Genomic DNA, 18,538 nt, shown 5'->3' on the forward strand with positions numbered 1-18,538 from the left:
GGCCGACCCATCCCAATGACAAGGGCAAAAGGGTAATATGATGAATAGAGTTGTTTTGATCGAACCAACATGTACAAGGTGAGAGGCGGCACTTGACTACGTAGAAGGGTTGTACCTTACTGCGTAGAGAGGCTGCACCTCAATACGTCAGGAGTGATGTGTAACTTGTTTGTACCTGTGTATAAAAATGTATCCCTGGGGCGATGTCTTTGTCCGGCCTAGGGGGCAGTGGAAAGTCCCGCCACTAACTGAGCCGAGTCCATTGCCAAGAGGCACTTTCTCGTAGTATGCTCTGAATTAGGCTCAGAAACCTACAGGGAACTGCAATTGTGTCTGAGTGCAATAAACCTGGCCGACGTGCCTTCGTACCTTACTAGACTCTGTGGTCATTGGGGGTTCTCATCGGGTCTGCTGTATCAGCTGTCTGCAGAGCTAGGGCAGCACATAAGAGGGAACACACGCACGCAGCTGAGTGATACCAACAGAGAAACAGCAGAGCACCACACCGGTAGCATCTGACAACACACCTCTGACAACACCCTCACTTGTCATTGAGCTAGAGTGGTTCTTTTAGAAAGAGACCTCTGGTCTTGATTTAAAAACTCCAAGTGACGGAGAATCCACCACAGCCCTACGTAAATTGTCCCAGGGGATAGTTGCCTTCACTGTTAAAAATGTGCACCTTCTTTCTAGTCTGTATTTATCTTGCTTCACCTTCCAGCCACTGTCTCTTGTTATGTCTTTGTCTATAAGATTAAAGAGCCCTCTGCTATCAAACATCTCTTCCCCAGGTAGGTACAGCCAGACTGTGATCAAATCAACTCTTTGTTAAGTTTCATAACCTTCTCTGTGTTAAGTTAAATAGTTTTTGGTTTTTAAGTCTCTTACTGCAAGGTAACTTTTCCATCTCACAAATCACTCTTGTCGCTGCTCTGAACCCATGGAATGTGGTACATTCTTCATCTCTTTGAATCTTTAGAACAATACTGGAGTCTCTGATAAGCAGATATGCTCTAGAGAGGATCAAATGAGATGATTTATAGATTTAAAGGCCAGAAGGGACCATTGTGATCTAGTCTGACTTCCTGTGTTATGCAGGCCACAGGACTTCCGTGAATTAATTACTACTTCAAATACAATAGCTGTGACTGAACTGGAGCAGATCTTGTAGAAATATTTGATTTAAATAGTTCCAGTGATGGAGACTCCACCACAACCCTTGACAAGTTGTTCCAATGGTCTATTACCCTCCCTGTCAAAAATTTCCACCTGATTTTTAGTCTGAATTTGTCTAGCTTCAACTTCCAGTCATTGGTTATTGCTACACCTTTGTCTGCTAGATTGAAGAGTCTTTTATTATTCAGTTTCTGTTCCCCATGTATGTATTTATAGACTGTGGTCCAGCCAACCCCTAACTTTCTCTCTGTTAATCCAAATAGACTCATACAGATCAATCTATCATTATCAGGCATGTTTTCCAACCCTTCAATCATTCTCGTGGCACTTCTCTGAACCCCCTCCAATTTTCTAGCATAATGGTTCCTTCTGGCCTCAAAATCTCTGAAGCTATTAAAAATCATTCAATATGTTTTTTTTCCTTATTTTCCTTTCAGTTTTTGAGCCTTCATTTAAAAAATAAAATTATAAATAAGTCATAAATATTTAACAGTGAAGGCAACTTATCATTGAAATACTTTAACAAAGTTTGTGTTGAATTCTCCCTCACTGACCATTTTTAACTCAAGATGGATGTTTTTTCCTAAAAGATCTGCCCAGGGAATTTTTTTGGGAAAGTTCTAGGACCTGTATTATACATGAGGTCAGACTGGAAGACCACAATGGTCCCTTCTGGCCTTGGAATCTATTAATCGTTTATCTCTCTCCAAAATCACACCTTCTGCTCACAACTTGTTCTTTTTCTTTCTGATGCACTTGCCGTGAGGGAAAGCGAGAGACAGAGAGAGAGAGTACAGGTGTGTGGAGAGAGAGAGATTCGGAGATGAATTAACACAAACAGGGATTGTTAGACAGACATTCCTTTAAGGGAAGTAATTCTGTGGCCAAAACTTTCAATTACGGGACTCTAAATAGACTCGTAAACGGGGACTTTCAAAGGGGCCTAAAGGAGCACTAAATAAGAAAAATAAATGAAAAGAGATGGACAAAAACGAGGAAGTCAGCAAAAAGCTGCCTATCCTTCTTTAAGTGCTGTGATGATTATACTTGTCTGCCATTGACTATCAAGGCAACTATGGAGCATTCTCAGAGTCCTTTCACCAAAAATCCTGCAAACATGAGAGCCTTGACAGTCTAGAAAATATTTAAGTTTTGTCTTTTTCTTGAAAAAGTCTGTGCTCCTATCAACACAGGCTGGGATTTTCAGAGAGGCTTGTGGCAGTCAGCTGTCTGAGGGGAGATCTACACATAAAATACTGCACCGATTCAGCTGTGCCACTGTAGCACTTAAGTGAAGATGCTCCTACATCGATGGGAGAGAACTCTCCCATCAGTTTAGTTAATCCACCTTCCCAAGAGGCAATAGCTATGTCGATGAGAGAAGCTCTTCCGCCAATCTAGCGCTGTCTACACCGGGGGGGTTAGGTTGGTATAACTACGTCGCTTAGGCATGTGGATTTTTCACATCCCTGAGGGTGTAGTTATAGGTCTGTAGTGTAGACCAGACCTGACTGTCACTTAAATGCCCTAGGACTTGGGTGCTTAATACTCTTAGGCTGGACTGAAAATCCCAGCCTAGATCTCAAATAGTTGAGAGGGTCCGGTAAGCTAGTTCAACCTGAAGATGTGGTCTTGATGCAATAATCACTGTGTACAATTCTCAGTAGTGTTAGAATGATGTTTTCTTTAGTCTTGTTAAGTGCTTTGTTTGGAAATGCAAAATATAAACAATTACCCCATCACATTACTTTAGATATGATCATCACAAGCAGTCTCCAGGGTCATTCCTCTGTCAGCAACACACAGGAGAGGCTGATTTCTTCTATAAAGCCCAAAATAACCAGAGAATGGGTAATGAAGGTTTTGCGTACTGGAATTAGCAGGGTCACAGGACCCATCAAGAAAATGGACAGGTCCTTACAGAGAGCTAGTGAAAGTACATAAAGAAAATGAAGACAGGAGATTGATTGATGGTGGAAACTGCATCATGATTCCCCAAACCGGCCACTATTGGTACACTGGTCATTCCTTGCATACCAGTACATTGATCACTTCTTCTTACTCACAATTAAAGGTAACTGTTAGGGCTGGGTGGAAATTTTCCAGCAGAACCTTTTTTTTTAATTTAGTTCTTCATGGAAAGTGTCTGTTTTCCTCCATTTTTTTAAAAAAAAGCTTTCTTCAGAAAACCCAAACATATTTTGTTTTCTGATGGAATTTTTCTGGTCTTCAGCAACTTTCAGCACAAATTTTTCAGTTTTCAGGTTTTTTGATGAAAAGTTGACAATTTGCATGAAGGGGATGGGGGACTTCCAACCAGATCTAGTTGATGTAATCAGTATTGGGGAAATCCTGGGGATCTTTATTCACTTTTTGCTCAGTCTGTAACCAACACACTTCCATTGCTCTGTGTATATGGGAATTTTCACTAAGTGAAGGCTGATTTAGGACCTTAGACCATACAGAGTACTACTAGGAAAACAATTGAACTACAAAGGCTCTATCTGTTGGTCTGTGTCTGTCTCTCTTTGTTTCTGAACATTTCCCATTCTACCCTGTCCCAGACAGGATGTTTCAATGTTTGTTTGATTGTCTGCATTTGATTCCTTTCTATGAAAATTTGCCCTTGCTTTTCAGCTCACTGTTGTTTTCCAGGCTCCTTTTTATGCTGTGGATAAGATATAGTGACTGGGTGGGAATTGTTTCCCGTGTAGCAAGCAAAATCAGCTGCTCTATACTTCCATAAGGAAAACAAATCCTTGTCCTCAGGTGGCTCATGGCCAGGCTGTGTCTTGATACACCTTTTCTAAGTTAACTGATAACTTAGACACATTTCAGCTCACTTGGTCTGTCAGTGATCGTTTGAGTGAAATTGGTTACAGTGATACATTACTGGTTTAGTGTATTACTCCTTTGTTTCTTTATTTCTCTAACACTGGAATACAGAGGGGGTTTTTTATATTGCCTTTTTGGATGTGTTACATTACTATTGATAAAGAGAGCTTGTGAGAAAATTCTTGTCAAAACTGTTTTTTATTATTTTTTACATAAAATTGGATTTTCGGATTAAATGAATTTTTTTAATGAAAACTGTCCACTTTCCCTGGAAAATGACATGTTTTTACTGAAAAAAAAATTGGCCAAAACCCAAAAACTTTTCAGACAAAAACTGAAAAAGATTGGGTCAAAAATCAAAAGCTTTCAGCTTCTAGTGAAAAATTTTCAGTTTTCAGCCACAAAATTTTGATTGTCATTTTTTTTCACATAAAGTCAAAAAATTCTGTGAAGAAAAAAAATTCCAGTCAGCTCTAATGTTAAATAGAGCTGTTTCACACATCTCCCTCTATCTGTCTAATTTCTCTGTCTGTCTGCATATGTCTCTCTGTGCCTGTCTGTCTGTTTCTCTGTTTGCCTGTATCTTTCCCTCTCTTTCTAAGGCATCTGTGGTATATTGAAAACTGTTATAGGCTATCACTTTAAATTCTTAAGGGTTCTCCAGGTCCTGCTTGCAGATCAGGGGGCTCTGTAGGGAAGCATGAGATCAGTGTCTTTCAGCAGTCAGTCTGAAAAGAGCCAGCCTAGAGCAATGTGGGGTGAGTTTGGTGTCTCTGCCTTATGGAGCAGCCTGCTTTTCTCTCTCTGGTTTTGGGTTTTGTGCACTGGGGTTTTGGCTTTTATGCAATAAAGTCATGTTACACTGCAACCTTCCAGAGAGAGTATTTGATGTTTTAATCTAACTTCGCTGTTTGTATCCTGTGATCATAACAGTACCCAAGGCGATCCCATAGCCTTTATCTCCCATCCCCCAGCCCTTTAGACAGGGGTTGGATGCCTTTCTATCTCCCTGACAACTCACCTCTTTCACATGGATTCTCACTTCTTTCCTCAGTTGTTTCTAAAATGTCCCTCTGGATTTTCCCCTAAAGTAGAAGCTCTGTGCATGTTCCTGACCCTGTAGCTGCTGGTTGTCTCCAGCTGAGACTTTCCTCCACTGACCAGAGTGTGAGCTGAGAGCTCTCAGCAGCTGTCAGGAGGCATTGAGCACTGCATCATCTCTTTGCAATGTTCTTTGAGATTACAAGGTAGATCAACCAGTCCTACTGCTCTGTATATATATATATATATATATTCAGTGCCATATATATATATATATTCAGTGCAGCAAGTCAGTTATTTAAAAATAAAATGCATAGCATGTAGGATGTACATGTACTCAGAATTTACAGCTCCTGGTTCTAACCTCACTTGGGCAGCTGTAAAGTGGGAGGATCTCCGGCAGAAGTTAATATTGCAAAAAACAGTTTGGGAGTTCAGAGTTAGACTTCGTGGATTTATTCACGTGAGGAAAGGCTGTGAGATAGTTATTGTTAAAGCCATTCCTTTACTCTCTCTTAGCTCCGCTGACCATTTTTAGTGTGGGCTAAAACATTCCAGTGGCTCGCACCCTTTGAGGAACAGCAGATCCTTTGTGGCTGTGCATAGCTTGAATTAAGATCCTGATAAAGCAAAGCCCTCAGTCCCAGATTTTTAAAGCTATTTAGGGGTTGCTGAGCTCAGTGTTGCAACAATCCCTAACTGACTGAGGAGCCTAAATTCCATTTTCAAAAGGATTCAGGCAGGGTTTCTTAAACAGGTGTTGCTGCTTGTGTAGGGAAAGCCCCTTTCATTCCAAACTAGTGCGTTTACCTGCCCCCTCCGCAGGTCCGGCTGATCGCGGCTCCCACAGGCTGTGAATTGCTGATCTGGGCTAATGGGAGCTGCTGGAAGTGGCGGCCAGTAAGTTCCCTTGGCCCGCGTCACTTCCAGCAGGTCCCATTGACCCGGAGCAGCTATCCGCAGCCAGTGGGAGACTCGATTGGCTGGACCTACCGATGGAGCAAGTAAACACACTGGCCCGGCACTCCAGGGGCTTTCCCTATACTAACGGCGACCCCTGTTTGAGAATAAATGAATAAATCCATGAGATCTAACTTCTGGCTTAATGAGCAAGAAAATTTACATCTAGTAGGGCCCTAGCTCGCACCAATGGGAACTGCTCTGGGGAATGTGAGGAGATACTACGTTTTGGGATGATGACATTTCCATTCATTGCTAAACCTGGGATGTTTGTCCTTTTCAAAGTCCCTCCTCTGATTTTTAGTATTATTCTTTGTACCTAGATGCACCTCATAGACAAAGCAGAAGAGGACAATCAAACGGTCATCACAGAATTCATCCTCCTGGGATTCGGGAATCTCCCTGAACTGCAGGTCCTTCTCTTCCTGGTGTTTCTGGTGATCTACATTGTGACCGTGTCTGGGAACATCCTCATCATTGCGCTAATTGTGGCTGATCAGCACCTTCACACCCCCATGTACTTCTTTCTGGGGAACTTATCCTGCTTGGAGACCTGCTACACATCCACCATCCTGCCCAGGTTACTGGTCAGTCTCCTGACTGGAGACAGAACCATTTCTGTCAGTGGCTGTTTTGCACAGTTTTATTGCTTTGTTTCTCTGGCAGCTACAGAATGTTATCTCCTAGCAGCGATGTCTTATGATAGGTATGTAGCGATATGCAAACCCCTGCGTTATGCAGCCCTGATGAATGGCAGGTTGTGCCTCCAGCTAGCAGCAGGGTCTTGGATAAGTGGATTTCTAATTTGTGTAATAATGATGTGTTTTATGTCACAATTAACATTCTGTGGCCCCAGTGAAATTGACCATTTCTTTTGTGATTTTTCTCCAATGCTAAAACTCTCCTGCAGTGACACCAGCATGATCACACTGGTTAGTTTCATACTCGCCTCCTTAGACTCGCCTTGCCCATTTCTATTAACTGTGACGTCCTATGTTTGTATCATTGCTACTATCCTGAGAATCCCTTCCACTACTGGGAGGCAAAAGGCCTTTTCCACCTGCTCCTCTCACCTCATTGTGGTTACAGTTTTCTATGGGACCCTAATGACTGTGTATCTGCTACCAAAAACCAATACACTGAAAGCCCTGAACAAAGTGTTCTCTGTCTTCTACACAGTCTTGACACCCATGCTCAACCCCCTCATCTACAGCCTGCGAAACAAAGAGGTGAAGGAGGCCCTGAGAAAAGTCATCCGTTAATATATGTTGCTCAAATGAATTCAGATGGAGTCACTGATCTGCGAAGGAATCCATCTGGCTTAAGGAGCAAGAAAGTTTACATCTAGTAGGGCCCTAGCTCACATCAGTGGGAACTGCTTTGGGGAACGTGAGGACATGCTACGTTTTGGGCTGATGACATTCTCATTCATGGCTAAAGCTGATACTTGCTACTGCCTTAATTGGAAACCTGACTGTCTTGCATTCTACATGGTGACATTTGAGATTTCAGATTCGTGTTTCATCTATTTCTCTGCTCTCTCTGAATTGTGTGAATGCCACATTCTACTTAGCACTGGCCTCAGATCACTATGGGCATAATTAGCTGGTTCAAATATTTTCTCTCTCCTTGATGTCCTGGATTCCCAAAAGCTCCATAACTTTATATCTGGGAAGATTGTACTGGTCTTCCCATTTGTTGTACTGCGTGTCATTTTGCAATGGGTAGAAGGGGTGTAAGCGTGTGCTTATACTGCAATGTAAGCCTAGGGTGTGTGGGATTTAAACCCATAGGCTCAGTGAGTGTAAACCTAGGCTTGAGTGTCCACACTGAATATTAACACTTGGTTTAGAATTTCTGGACCCAGACCTCACACCAGCACTCAGGCATCTACACTGCACTACGCAGGCCTAAGTCAAGCCAGCCTGTGCCAGATTTCCTAGCACCTTTCCGAGCGGGTAGCCATTCTCGCCCTTTGTTTGTGGTGCCCTGAGGGAAAACTTGACTGTCCATCCCACTTCACTTTACCAGAAGCTATTGCAGCCTGCCAAGGTTTCGGGCCAAGTTGTCTTTTGAGTCTGCATGTGCCTGGCAACTGGAGCCAGCAACAGGGAGGAGTCAGTGTTTGAAGCACTTGTCTTGCTTGTTCTTTCATTCCTGTTTCAGGCAATGGGCAGAGCTTTCATGAGGTGCTGGTGGACATTTCAGGGGCATTTTCTGACCTGCAGAAGAAGACACCTGTTGGAGGAGGAGGAGGGTGATACAAACCTGACAGACTCAAACTGGATGCTGCTGCTCATGACTCTTGGGAGAGCCACTGATGCCCCCTATGTAGACTGGTGCTTCTGGACCAGGGACACGAGCACAGGCTGGTGGGACCTCCTTGTCATGCAGACCCAGGATGACCAGAACTTGCTCATGAGGAAAGCTGCATTTCTGGAGCCTTGTTAGCAGGTTTCCCGGTCCATTCACCACCACGACCCATATACAAGGGAAGCCATTCCTGTTCAAAGGTAGTTTGCTATACCCCAGAGTCCTACAGGTCCATTGGTAACCAGTCTGAGGTTGGAAAGTCAACTGGATGTACCCCTTTTGCCTGGGCTTATGAAACAGTATCCTGATCACAGAGGCCATGGCAAAAGAAGGCTTAATTATATTCCCAGTAGGTGTAGAATGGTGGTTGAATGTGCGTTTGTCAGATTGAAATCCTCAAGCCTGAGTCTGAGTTTAGGCTTACATTACAGTGTAGACATTCCCTAAGACACAGTGCGTCAGACCCTAAACAGATTAATGGCTATCAAAATAAAATAAATCATGTGAATGATTACTGTTGACACAACCTCTTTGCTACAGCAACAACAAAATCGATGTCAATTAAAAAAACAGAGGGTAGGTGTGGAGGAAATGCTACTCATGGCATATTTCATCCTGAAGCACATTGGTTAAATTTTCCAAAAGTGTCTAGCTGACTTAAAAGCATAAATCTCATTGACTTTCAATGACACACAGATTCCCCCATCCTTAGGTCCTACTGAAAGGGGAACGCTTTTGAAAATTCTACCCATTGAATAGTACGTTAATCCTTAGGCCTCTGATTCAAATTAATACACAGGAACTAACTGAAGGAATGACAATAGTTGAGCCACTGAAGAGTATGTCTACACGGCAGCTGAAGATGAGCCTCTCAGCCTTGGTAGGCAGACTCGTGCTAGCAGGTCTTGTGCTAGCGTGCTAAAAATAGCTGTGTGGATGTTGTAGGGTGGGGCCAAACCTGGGTGACTAGCCTGAGCCTCCCCTGAGGTGAAGGACGTCATTATGACCTGGACTAAACCTTGTTATGGTTGAGTTAAAAAACTTATTCTAACTGATGTGTGGACACCCCTTCTATTCGCATAACTGTCAGGATGAGTTAATCAGAAGCCCCCTCCCCCACCTAAGACAAAGAGGTGTGTGAACCTGCCCAGGAATTTGGACAGAATGGGCAGAAGGGTTTTGCTGAGTGTTAAAATCCTGTGCTGTGGTATTGAATAGCCTAGGTTTAATTCCTGCTGAGCCACCTTTCATTAGCAAAGCAGGGCCTTGTGCTTATTTTGGTGTGATTTCTCTGTCCGTATCTTTTCAAAATCATCTCTGATCAATTATAAAATTTCAGGGAATGTTTGAGGTCTCGGTAAGCGGAACCCTATCAATTTTTGAGAAAATCTTTTTTTTTAAGTGTCTGTTTTTCATGGAAATTTCAAATTTTTGTTGAAAATCCAAATATCCCAAAATTCAAATAATTCGGTTCAGAAAGCCTTCTGCGGTGCCCCATGGCAGCTGTATTTCAGTTCCCTGTGTCTCCATTCTTCACTATGGGCTGGGGTCCCCTGCTGGACTACATCTCCCATGGTGCAACCACCTCCTCTCACTCTGAGGAGAGAGAGTGGTTTCCAGGCCATACAGGAGAATGTGGGCTTGAAGCATAAAAACTACAACACCCATAAAGCACTAGGCAGTATTTCAGAATCAAAATATTTCAAATTTTTGGCCAATTTTTTTGTTTGTTTTGTTTTGTTTTATTTAATTGGGAGGGGGCAAAGGACTGAACTTTTCAATGGGAAAAAATGATGAAAATGCTTTTATTTGTTTTGTTTGTGTTAAAAATTTCCATGGGAAAAAAAGTCCATTTTCCATCATCAGGCATTTTGCAGGCATCACAGCAAAGCAGAATTTTAAGGATGACAATAAAATGGCTTTGCAGAGAGCTCTTCTCACATACAGAAATCATAATGGCTGATCTGTGTGGGATAGTAGTGCTGGGGAGAGAGTAGGCTGGACAGTGATAAACCATGAAGCCCTTAGGGGAATTTTATGTCACAACACTATCCCTTAAAATGCTGCTATGCAACCAAGCTCTCTCTTGCATGTTCCATTCCGTCCCTGATCTCTCTGAAAGCTCAGCATGTCCCACAGATACAAGAGGCTTCAGGGATTGTTCTGTCACGTACAGTCCTGGAGCCTTAAAATCCCACCTATTCTTCACAAAGGATATGTCTGTTTTACAGTAGGCCCGTGTCATTCAATGGCAGATCGTCCAGCAGGACAGGAAGGCTTGTGTAGGCTGGAGATAGGCAAGGGGTAGGTGTGGAATGTTAAGGTTCTCAGACCGTAGCTGCTACCACAATGTTCTGGGGAATTAAGGAGCTGTCCACTAGGACACAGGTTAAAGCTACCAAATTGTCGAAAAACTGGTAAGAACTTTCAGCCAGTGTCAATTTCACCAAGAGTCACACTGGCACTTGGGGGAGATGGGTGGGTTTATTAAGTGACTTGTGATCACAATTCCCACTCACTTTCATTGTGACTTGTGCCCATAAGCCACTTCGGCAATTTAAAAAATAGCACCCAAACAGTCCCGTTGACCATTCCCAAAGCCCTGATCTAGCCGGTTCTTAATAAACAGGACTTCTAGGATTCAAAGAACTGATGCATACATGAAATACAATAACTCTCCCCTGCCACAAAAAGCTTTCTCTCTGCTAATATATCTCTGTGTTGGTAGATTGTTTAAAATTTTGTAGTGGCCCATTGGGTATTAATTAACACACAAATGTTATATTCTAGATTTACAAGTATTGCTAATAAATTGCAGTGAGATTTTAGAAAAGATAAGTGGGCCAATTTACCTCTGGCGTAACAGTTAAGTGCAGAGACATCAGGGATGGATTTAACCCATGATGCTTATACCCTACAGAGGAGATATATTCTGAAATCAGCTCCCCCTTAAGACACTGCTGTGTGGGTGGAAGATTCAGAAACATAAGGCTGTATCAGTCCAGCACCCCTCATGCTAAGGGAACTTTCAGTGGGACTTGTGCACCTAAATCCCTTAGGAGCTTTTGAAAAGCTTTCTCCAAACTCCCATTCATGCTGTCTGGCTTGCTGGGGATATCACAGTGTAGGCAGAGAGTTGTGCAGCCTGGAAAAACCCCAGTCAGGAGGGAGAGAAATGTGGGAGTCTGTCCAAGAGAGAGGTGACGGCTGAGAGCTGAGATCCTAAAAGAGTGTGCCTTTGGCGGACCATGGAGGGGAAATACAGGCGCAGCTGCCCTGCACTCTGACAGTAGGATATAATTTCAGCTGAGGTTTGATTGCTGAAGCCAAACACTATTTTCACTCATGTCCACCTCTTCCCACAGCTGCCTGACTGATAGTCAGTCCCATAGCATATGCATCAGGGTTCCTTTTTCTGTATTAAAGTGCCAACACACACAAGAGTCAAGGCCCCAGTCTGGCAAACCCCTGTGGCGTCCAACAGATTTTGAAAATGTTTTGCTCTATCAGGCGTAGCCTGAAATCCACAGGATATTTTTTTAACGCTCCATAACATGCTCCACCATTATGATTCTTCTGAGGACTATGATAACTCCCCTTCCCCTGCTTTCACAAAGAGCTCCAGATCAATGGAGGTCCTTTTCATTAGTAAGGCATGCATAGTTGACATGGGCCTGAGGAGTTTATGAAGCGTTTCTGATGATCCCTCTAGCTCTGGGGCATCTGCAGTCCTAGGGCATCCAGATAAAATTGATACATAACTTACAACTCAAACTCTCCCTATTGTCATTCTGCTCAGGGTGGCAGGTCATATCATTGCTTTAGTGTTAGAATAAAAAACAAAACTCTCATCCATGACAAACTGGGAAATTCGTACAATGCCCATACTCAGATACTTCTTCCAAATTGTAGTTTTGTTTTTTTCCCTCAATTTTCAAGTCTGGGTTACCCCAGATAGGTGCTTTTGCAGGACTGTGAGGATGAAATTGGTATCTCTTAGTTAAGATAGCCCAGATCCTTCATGCAGCTACAACTGTAGGCACCTTGTTTTTCTTCATCGGACAAGAAGAGCAACCGAGCATACCCACAGGGGGAACTGGATGGGTTAATACCTAGTCAGTTTCCACCCATGTTGGTATAAGGGTGTTAATGTACTGGAACCAGCCTGACATGTGACAGGAGAAAAGCAGAATAATAATTTGTAGGTTTCAAAACCCAATCAGAAAGGCTCTAAGCATGTGGGACCCGTAAAGGTAGGCCACTTCAAATACAGCGGAGCCTTGGCCACCTCTTCATTCGACTGTGCTAACCCTTTCCCACAGTCTCCAGGAGAGAGGATGCCATCAACTGGTATTGCTAGTTATCTGAGAGAGTGCAGGATCTCAATTTAGCTTCACTAGTTTGTTAACGTTTCTGGAGACTTTTACACCTGTTGTGCCAGTTTGCCTATGGAAGTTCCGTTGTGATAAAGGCCCACTCCATGACAGTCAGGAGATTTCCAACAGTTCAGATTTTTCCCAATTCATTTGATAAACAGATTGTGATGCTTCCTGGGGGTCCCAGCGCTGTGAGGCCCCTCGCTCCCACTTGCCTTTTGCATGTGGAGACCTTAACTGTGTCTGCTGGGGGTCAATGCCCCATCTCCTCTGACCAAGGACAACACATGCATTCCCCCTAAGTCTATACAGGCCCTGCTGTCACTCTGCACGTAGTGATAGACACTCTCCAACCCCCGAACCCTTCGACCATCTCCCTGGAGCAACCAGCCCCTGGTCCACTGGACACTCACAGTAGTCACAGATTGGCTGCTCCCAAAGGATCAGTGCAGCCCAGGTTACCAGCTCCACCTCAGACCACTGCTCCGCTTAAAACACAGAACTTAGACACATTTATAGTTTAAACAAGTATTTGTTAATTGAACAAAGCACAGAGATCCAAACAGCAGCAAGTAGAAGTTGTATCTTGTATCTTGTAGAGTATATCTCACCCCGATCCTTGCAGTGATTTACAGTCAGGCTGGCTGTGACCCTGCTTTCATGAAACAAATGTGTGGTCAGTTTTTCTCCCAGGTGAAGGACTCAGTGAGTTTCTTTGCACTCCCTGATACACCAGACTAAACCTTTGATCCTATTCACAAACAGGACACCCCTCCACTCTTTGTTTCACCTTTCAGGTTTCCTTTGTAGATTTTGCAATCTCTCAATTTGCATCTGGCTCAGTATGCAAATAGGCCACAACCGAGAGGGTACAATACAAAGTGCACACCTCGCCAGACAGGGAGATAAAGGTCTGTTACTGTGACACTGTACTCAGGGAACCCAGAACCAGAAGCCACTATATCACCCCTCTGCTTTAGCAAGGATGAGCTTTGCTGGAGATTAGACTGTGTGTTGCTCCCTCCCACACCGTCTGTCAGCTTCACAGCAAACTCCTCAAGATTCTGCCAGTTGTAACCTTGCCTTGCAGGTAGCCATCAGTGAACTCCAGTTCCTGAGTTCTCCAAAGACATATCCCTTCAGTGTCCAGTCCCTATCACTGCACGCTCTGAAATTATTGAGTTCACTGATTCCAAAGAGGCAGCACACACACCAGCTTGTTAGTTTAGCTGCAGACTGACACTTCACTTCAATATCACAGCACTGAATTGGTTTATAGTAAAACTAAGGATATGTTTATTAACAAAGAACAGAAATTTAAATGACACTGAGCAGAAGAAAAAGAGACAGGTCTGGTTACAACCAAACCAAACCAAACCATGCTTTCTAGTGACTAAAACTTAAATCTTAAGAAGTTACAATCTTTGCCTAAGCAGTTTTCTCACTCACATCAAGTTACCATCATCTTTAGCCCTCCAGGCCAGGGATCCGACTTTCACAGACTCGGAAGGAGCTGTAATCTTTGTCCCCTAAGTGAGGGATAACTAGAATGGCTTTTTGCTCCCACTTGTATTTTCCAAAGTCCATTGTCTATCTCACGAGCTAGAAAGATTTCCTTTGGGTGCAGAGTCAGACCCCAGTGTGCTTACTACATTGTTTCCTCCGCCTCTTATTAGCTTGATTGCTTTGTTTACCTTATATATAAATGTCCTTTCATTGTCCTTTCCCTGTAATTAAGCCGATCAGACAGGTAAATCCATATTCCTTTGTTCAGGGCAGACTTGGATTATGCTCGACCTCCAAACCCCATTTTAAGAACATATTTCCTGCACATATACATAACTTGCTATACACAACCCGTACATACAGAACACAATGATTTTTGGGACAAGCGTCACCATTTTGCATATGATACCTAACGTGACACCCCTGAAATACACATGACGACAACAGCGTGTTAGGTGTAGTGAGTGTGTCAGGCCTGCTGTGAGTTACAGTCTAAAGGGCCCTTGTTGACTAAGGGGCTCTTAAGGTCACAGTTACCCGCTGCCTGGAAGGAACACCTCCGATCCACGTGACCTGCCTTCATACCAAGACCCTTAAGGACATCATTTTGAGTATGGACACAGAAATCCTTCAATATTATCCACACTCACATTTCACACAGATTAGGATGCCTAGTGGGTTGCTGGCTCTTGGTAGAGATCTCACATGCCACCATTCCATGAAGAATTATGCAGATATCCAATCCCGGGGCTTCCCATAAAACCATAGGCAACCCCTATGCCCTCTGCCACTTGGCACAGCGGGATTCCTGGGTCACACCTCCTCCACTCTCGCTGAGGCAGTAAGGTTAGCCATTGGCTAATCCACATGCTTTGACTCAGAACCCTCTTGCCTGGACAGTGCTTCTGTCACACATTTTCCTTGCCTTTCCCATGTCATACTCATGAATGTCTATACTCCAGCGTTGCAGTCTGGAGCTGGTAACTTATGTTCTGGGAAGCCTCAGTGGAGAATGGTCTGTTAGGACTCTAAACTTCCTGTGCAGTGGGTATAAATTTTGTTGCCCCACAATTGCATATTTCCTTTTGATGTTGAGTAATTGTGTCTAGTGATGGGCCAGTTTTTTACTTAAAAAAAGCAATAGGATGCTCCTTATTGCCCTTGCCCTCTTGCACCAGTGTGGCTCCCAGGCCTGTACTTGATGCATCTGTGCAGAGTTCAAACATTTTATCCAAATTTGGACTGGCTAGTGCCAATGTCGCTGACAGAATTCTTTTCATTTGAGCAAAGCCCTCCTGGCAGGCTGTAGTCAAAGCCATGTTGGCAGGCTGTGTCTCTTTGCAGAGGTCTGTCATTGCAGTTGCAATGTTGCTGAAACCTTCCATGAGTCTTTAGTAATAATTCAGCAATCCTCTAAAAGAGCGAATTTGCTTTTAGGTTCAGGGTACAGGCCAGTTAACAACGGAGTCCACTTTTAAGGGATTTTGGCAAATCTGGCCCCCTCCTGCCAATAGCCTACATAAGGGACATTGGCCACCCCTATCTTGCACTTTGACACTTTTACTGTGAGCCCTGCATCTTTGGGTATGTCTATACTGCAATTAGACACCCGCGGCTGGCCCGTGCCAGCTGACTCGGGTTTCTGGGGCTGTTTCATTGTAGTGTAGAATTCCAGGTTCAGGCTGGAATGCAGGATCTAGGACTCTGCAAGATTGGAGGGTCCCAGAGCTTGGGCTCCAGGTTGAGCCCAGAAGTCTACACTGCAATGAAACAGCCCCCCCTTCTCCCCCGGTCCCCAAGAGCTGGCTGCATTATTTATTTTTCTGTCTCAGTAAATCTGAGAAATTTGACAATCAGTGTGTGAGGTCTGGCAAGCCATGGTCTGCTGAGCACTTTCTAACCAAATTTAAAATCATGCAGCATTACTCAGCAGGTCTGACTGGACCCAATACATGTCCACTTGGGGACCAGTGACCTTCAGTGATAATGGTGACCCAAATCAGCCTTTTTAAAACAGTGTTGTTTAATCTTAACAGTAGGAACACAGCACAGCAAAGGACAAGGCAGGCTATGCTTCCTCGAAGAACCCGCCAGTCTCTGGAGGTCAGGATGCAATTGCATCCTCTAAACCATCTCAGCAAATCAGGCTTTCCTCTAGTCAGGAGGGATGCAGGCCTGGCAAAGCTAGGCTATCAGACCCGCCATGTATGGGCAGAGGTAGCATGTCACAGTTAATTGCCCTTGGTGTTTGTGGAGGAGCTCTTCTCTGAGCTATTGTCCAGCCTCCTGGGTCATTTCCTGAATACCCAGCTGTTGAATTAACCCAATATCTGCAAACAAAAACATCTTCACAATAGTCAGACAAACATCATACAGTTGTCACAGATTGCTACAGGGTAGTCCATGGAGCTCGCTTTAGCATTTATTTTATTCAGCAGTAATGCAAAGAACCTACAGGCCTGTATCCTGTAAGATGGGTTGTTTATTATTTTTTGTCAAGGTACAAATTTCTTAGTCAAGGTATAGGCAAGATCCAGACTCCAGAGAAACATTTTTCACACCACAGTAACAATAACTACAACAAATACTTTAAAAGATTTTGCGGTCCATTCAAGAACATCTGGCGGTCCGGATTTGGCCCGCAATCCACCTATTGACTACCCCTGACGTAACATATTATAAAAGTTGTATCCCAGCCTGTGTGCAGGGGGAGAGAGAGAGAAAGGTAGCCCTTGGGAGATGCCAGGATGATGGCCACTGGTGATGATGAGGAAGGTGATGGTGATGCGGAAGATAATGGCTAACATTTCCGGTTGTTTTGCAAGGGATGATGGAAGTATGTGGATGTTCAGACATACGGTCTGTATTATCTCGGTCTACCTTGCTGGGTTAGAGTGTTTGTGACTTTGCTGAATGTAGTAATAAACTATTGCAAAGACAGAAGGGTTCCTAAAGTGTGAATGTTGCAACCATGCACATCAGGGTTCCCAACTGAACAGTAATTTTAATAATACTGGGCCTAATCTTGGGACAAGAACCATCAATACCTCAGAGTGATAACAGGGAATTCTTAAGTAATCAATACAAGTCATAGATTGGGCTACAACAGGCAACTCCAAATCCATCACAAGAATATTATAATAATAAATTCTCTCCCCCTCCCCCTGCAAGTTTTCAAATAAATATTTTTCTGGCCATCACTCTTCACAGGGCTTCCTTTATCTCCTTATTCCTCAGGCTGTAGATCAAAAGGTTCAGCATTGGAGACACCACTGAGTAGAACAGGGAAAGCAGTTTGTCAGTGTTAAATGAGTAGCGGGATTTGGGTTTCAGATACATCACGATGCTGGACCCAAAAAACAAAGTTACCACAATGAGGTGGGAGGAGCAGGGGGAGAAAGTTTTGCTTCTGCCCACGGCTGATGGAATACTGAGGATAGAGTGGAGGATTCGGATGTAGGATACAAGGATGAGCAGGAAGGGGACTGTGACAAAAGTGACAGCGGTGGTGAAAACAGCTATTTCATTCCTGTAAGTATCTGTGCAGGCCAACTTCAGCAGCGGGGGCAGGTCACAGAGGATGTAGTTGATCCTATTAGGCCCACAGTAAGGCAGAGTTAACAGGAAAGTTGTCTACCCGACTCCCACCAGCACCCTGATGAGCCAGGACACAGCTGAGAGCTGGAGACACACACCTCTGCTCATCATGGCTGTGTAGCGCAGAGGGTGACATATGGTCATGTAACGGTCATATGCCATGGCAACCAGCAGGCAACACTCTGTGATACCCAAGAAGGAGAAGAAATACATCTGCGTGGTACAGCCCAGGAAGGAAATACTCTTTTCCTCGGAGAGGAAGTTCACCAGCATCTTTGGGATAGTGGCCGAGGTATAACCAATTTCCAGAAAGGACAAGTTCCGAAGGAAGAAATACATGGGGGACTTAAGGGCAGGGTCCACCACCGTGATTGTGATGATGAGGATGTTGCCCACCACGGTGATGAGGTACAACAGCAGCACCAGAAAAAAAAGTCAAATTCGGAGCTCCAGGATGTTGGAGAAAGCCACAAAGAAGAACTGTGTCACAACTGTGTGGTTCCTGCTAGACATGTCCTACAACTGTTTTCTATCTGTGAAGGTAATAAAATCATAGAATCATGGAACTGGAAGGTACCCTGAGAGGTCATCTAGTCCAGTCCCCTGCACTCATGGCAGGACTAAGTATTATCTAGACCATCCCTGACAGGTGTTTGTCCAACCTGCTCTTAAAAATCTCCAGTGATGGAGATTCCACAACTCCCTAGACAATTTATTCCAGTGTTTGACTACCC

The 18,538-nt window shown here is 43.9% G+C and overlaps 1 protein-coding gene and 1 pseudogene across 1 annotated transcript; one reads left to right on the forward strand and one right to left on the reverse strand.

Annotated features, from left to right (window-relative positions):
- Nucleotides 1–6,335: 6,335 nt before the first annotated feature.
- On the forward strand, nucleotides 6,336–7,274 carry LOC115639818 (olfactory receptor 6B1-like). The gene has a single exon (XM_030542791.1). It carries the CDS (start codon nucleotides 6,336–6,338, stop codon nucleotides 7,272–7,274), a length of 939 nt encoding a protein of 312 aa, XP_030398651.1.
- A 10,137-nt stretch (nucleotides 7,275–17,411) lies between these two features.
- Nucleotides 17,412–18,233, reverse strand: LOC115639820 (annotated as a pseudogene).
- Nucleotides 18,234–18,538: the final 305 nt, after the last annotated feature.

Source organism: Gopherus evgoodei, unplaced genomic scaffold (assembly GCF_007399415.2).
Source record: "Gopherus evgoodei ecotype Sinaloan lineage unplaced genomic scaffold, rGopEvg1_v1.p scaffold_130_arrow_ctg1, whole genome shotgun sequence".
NCBI classification, from domain to species: Eukaryota; Metazoa; Chordata; order Testudines; family Testudinidae; genus Gopherus; species Gopherus evgoodei.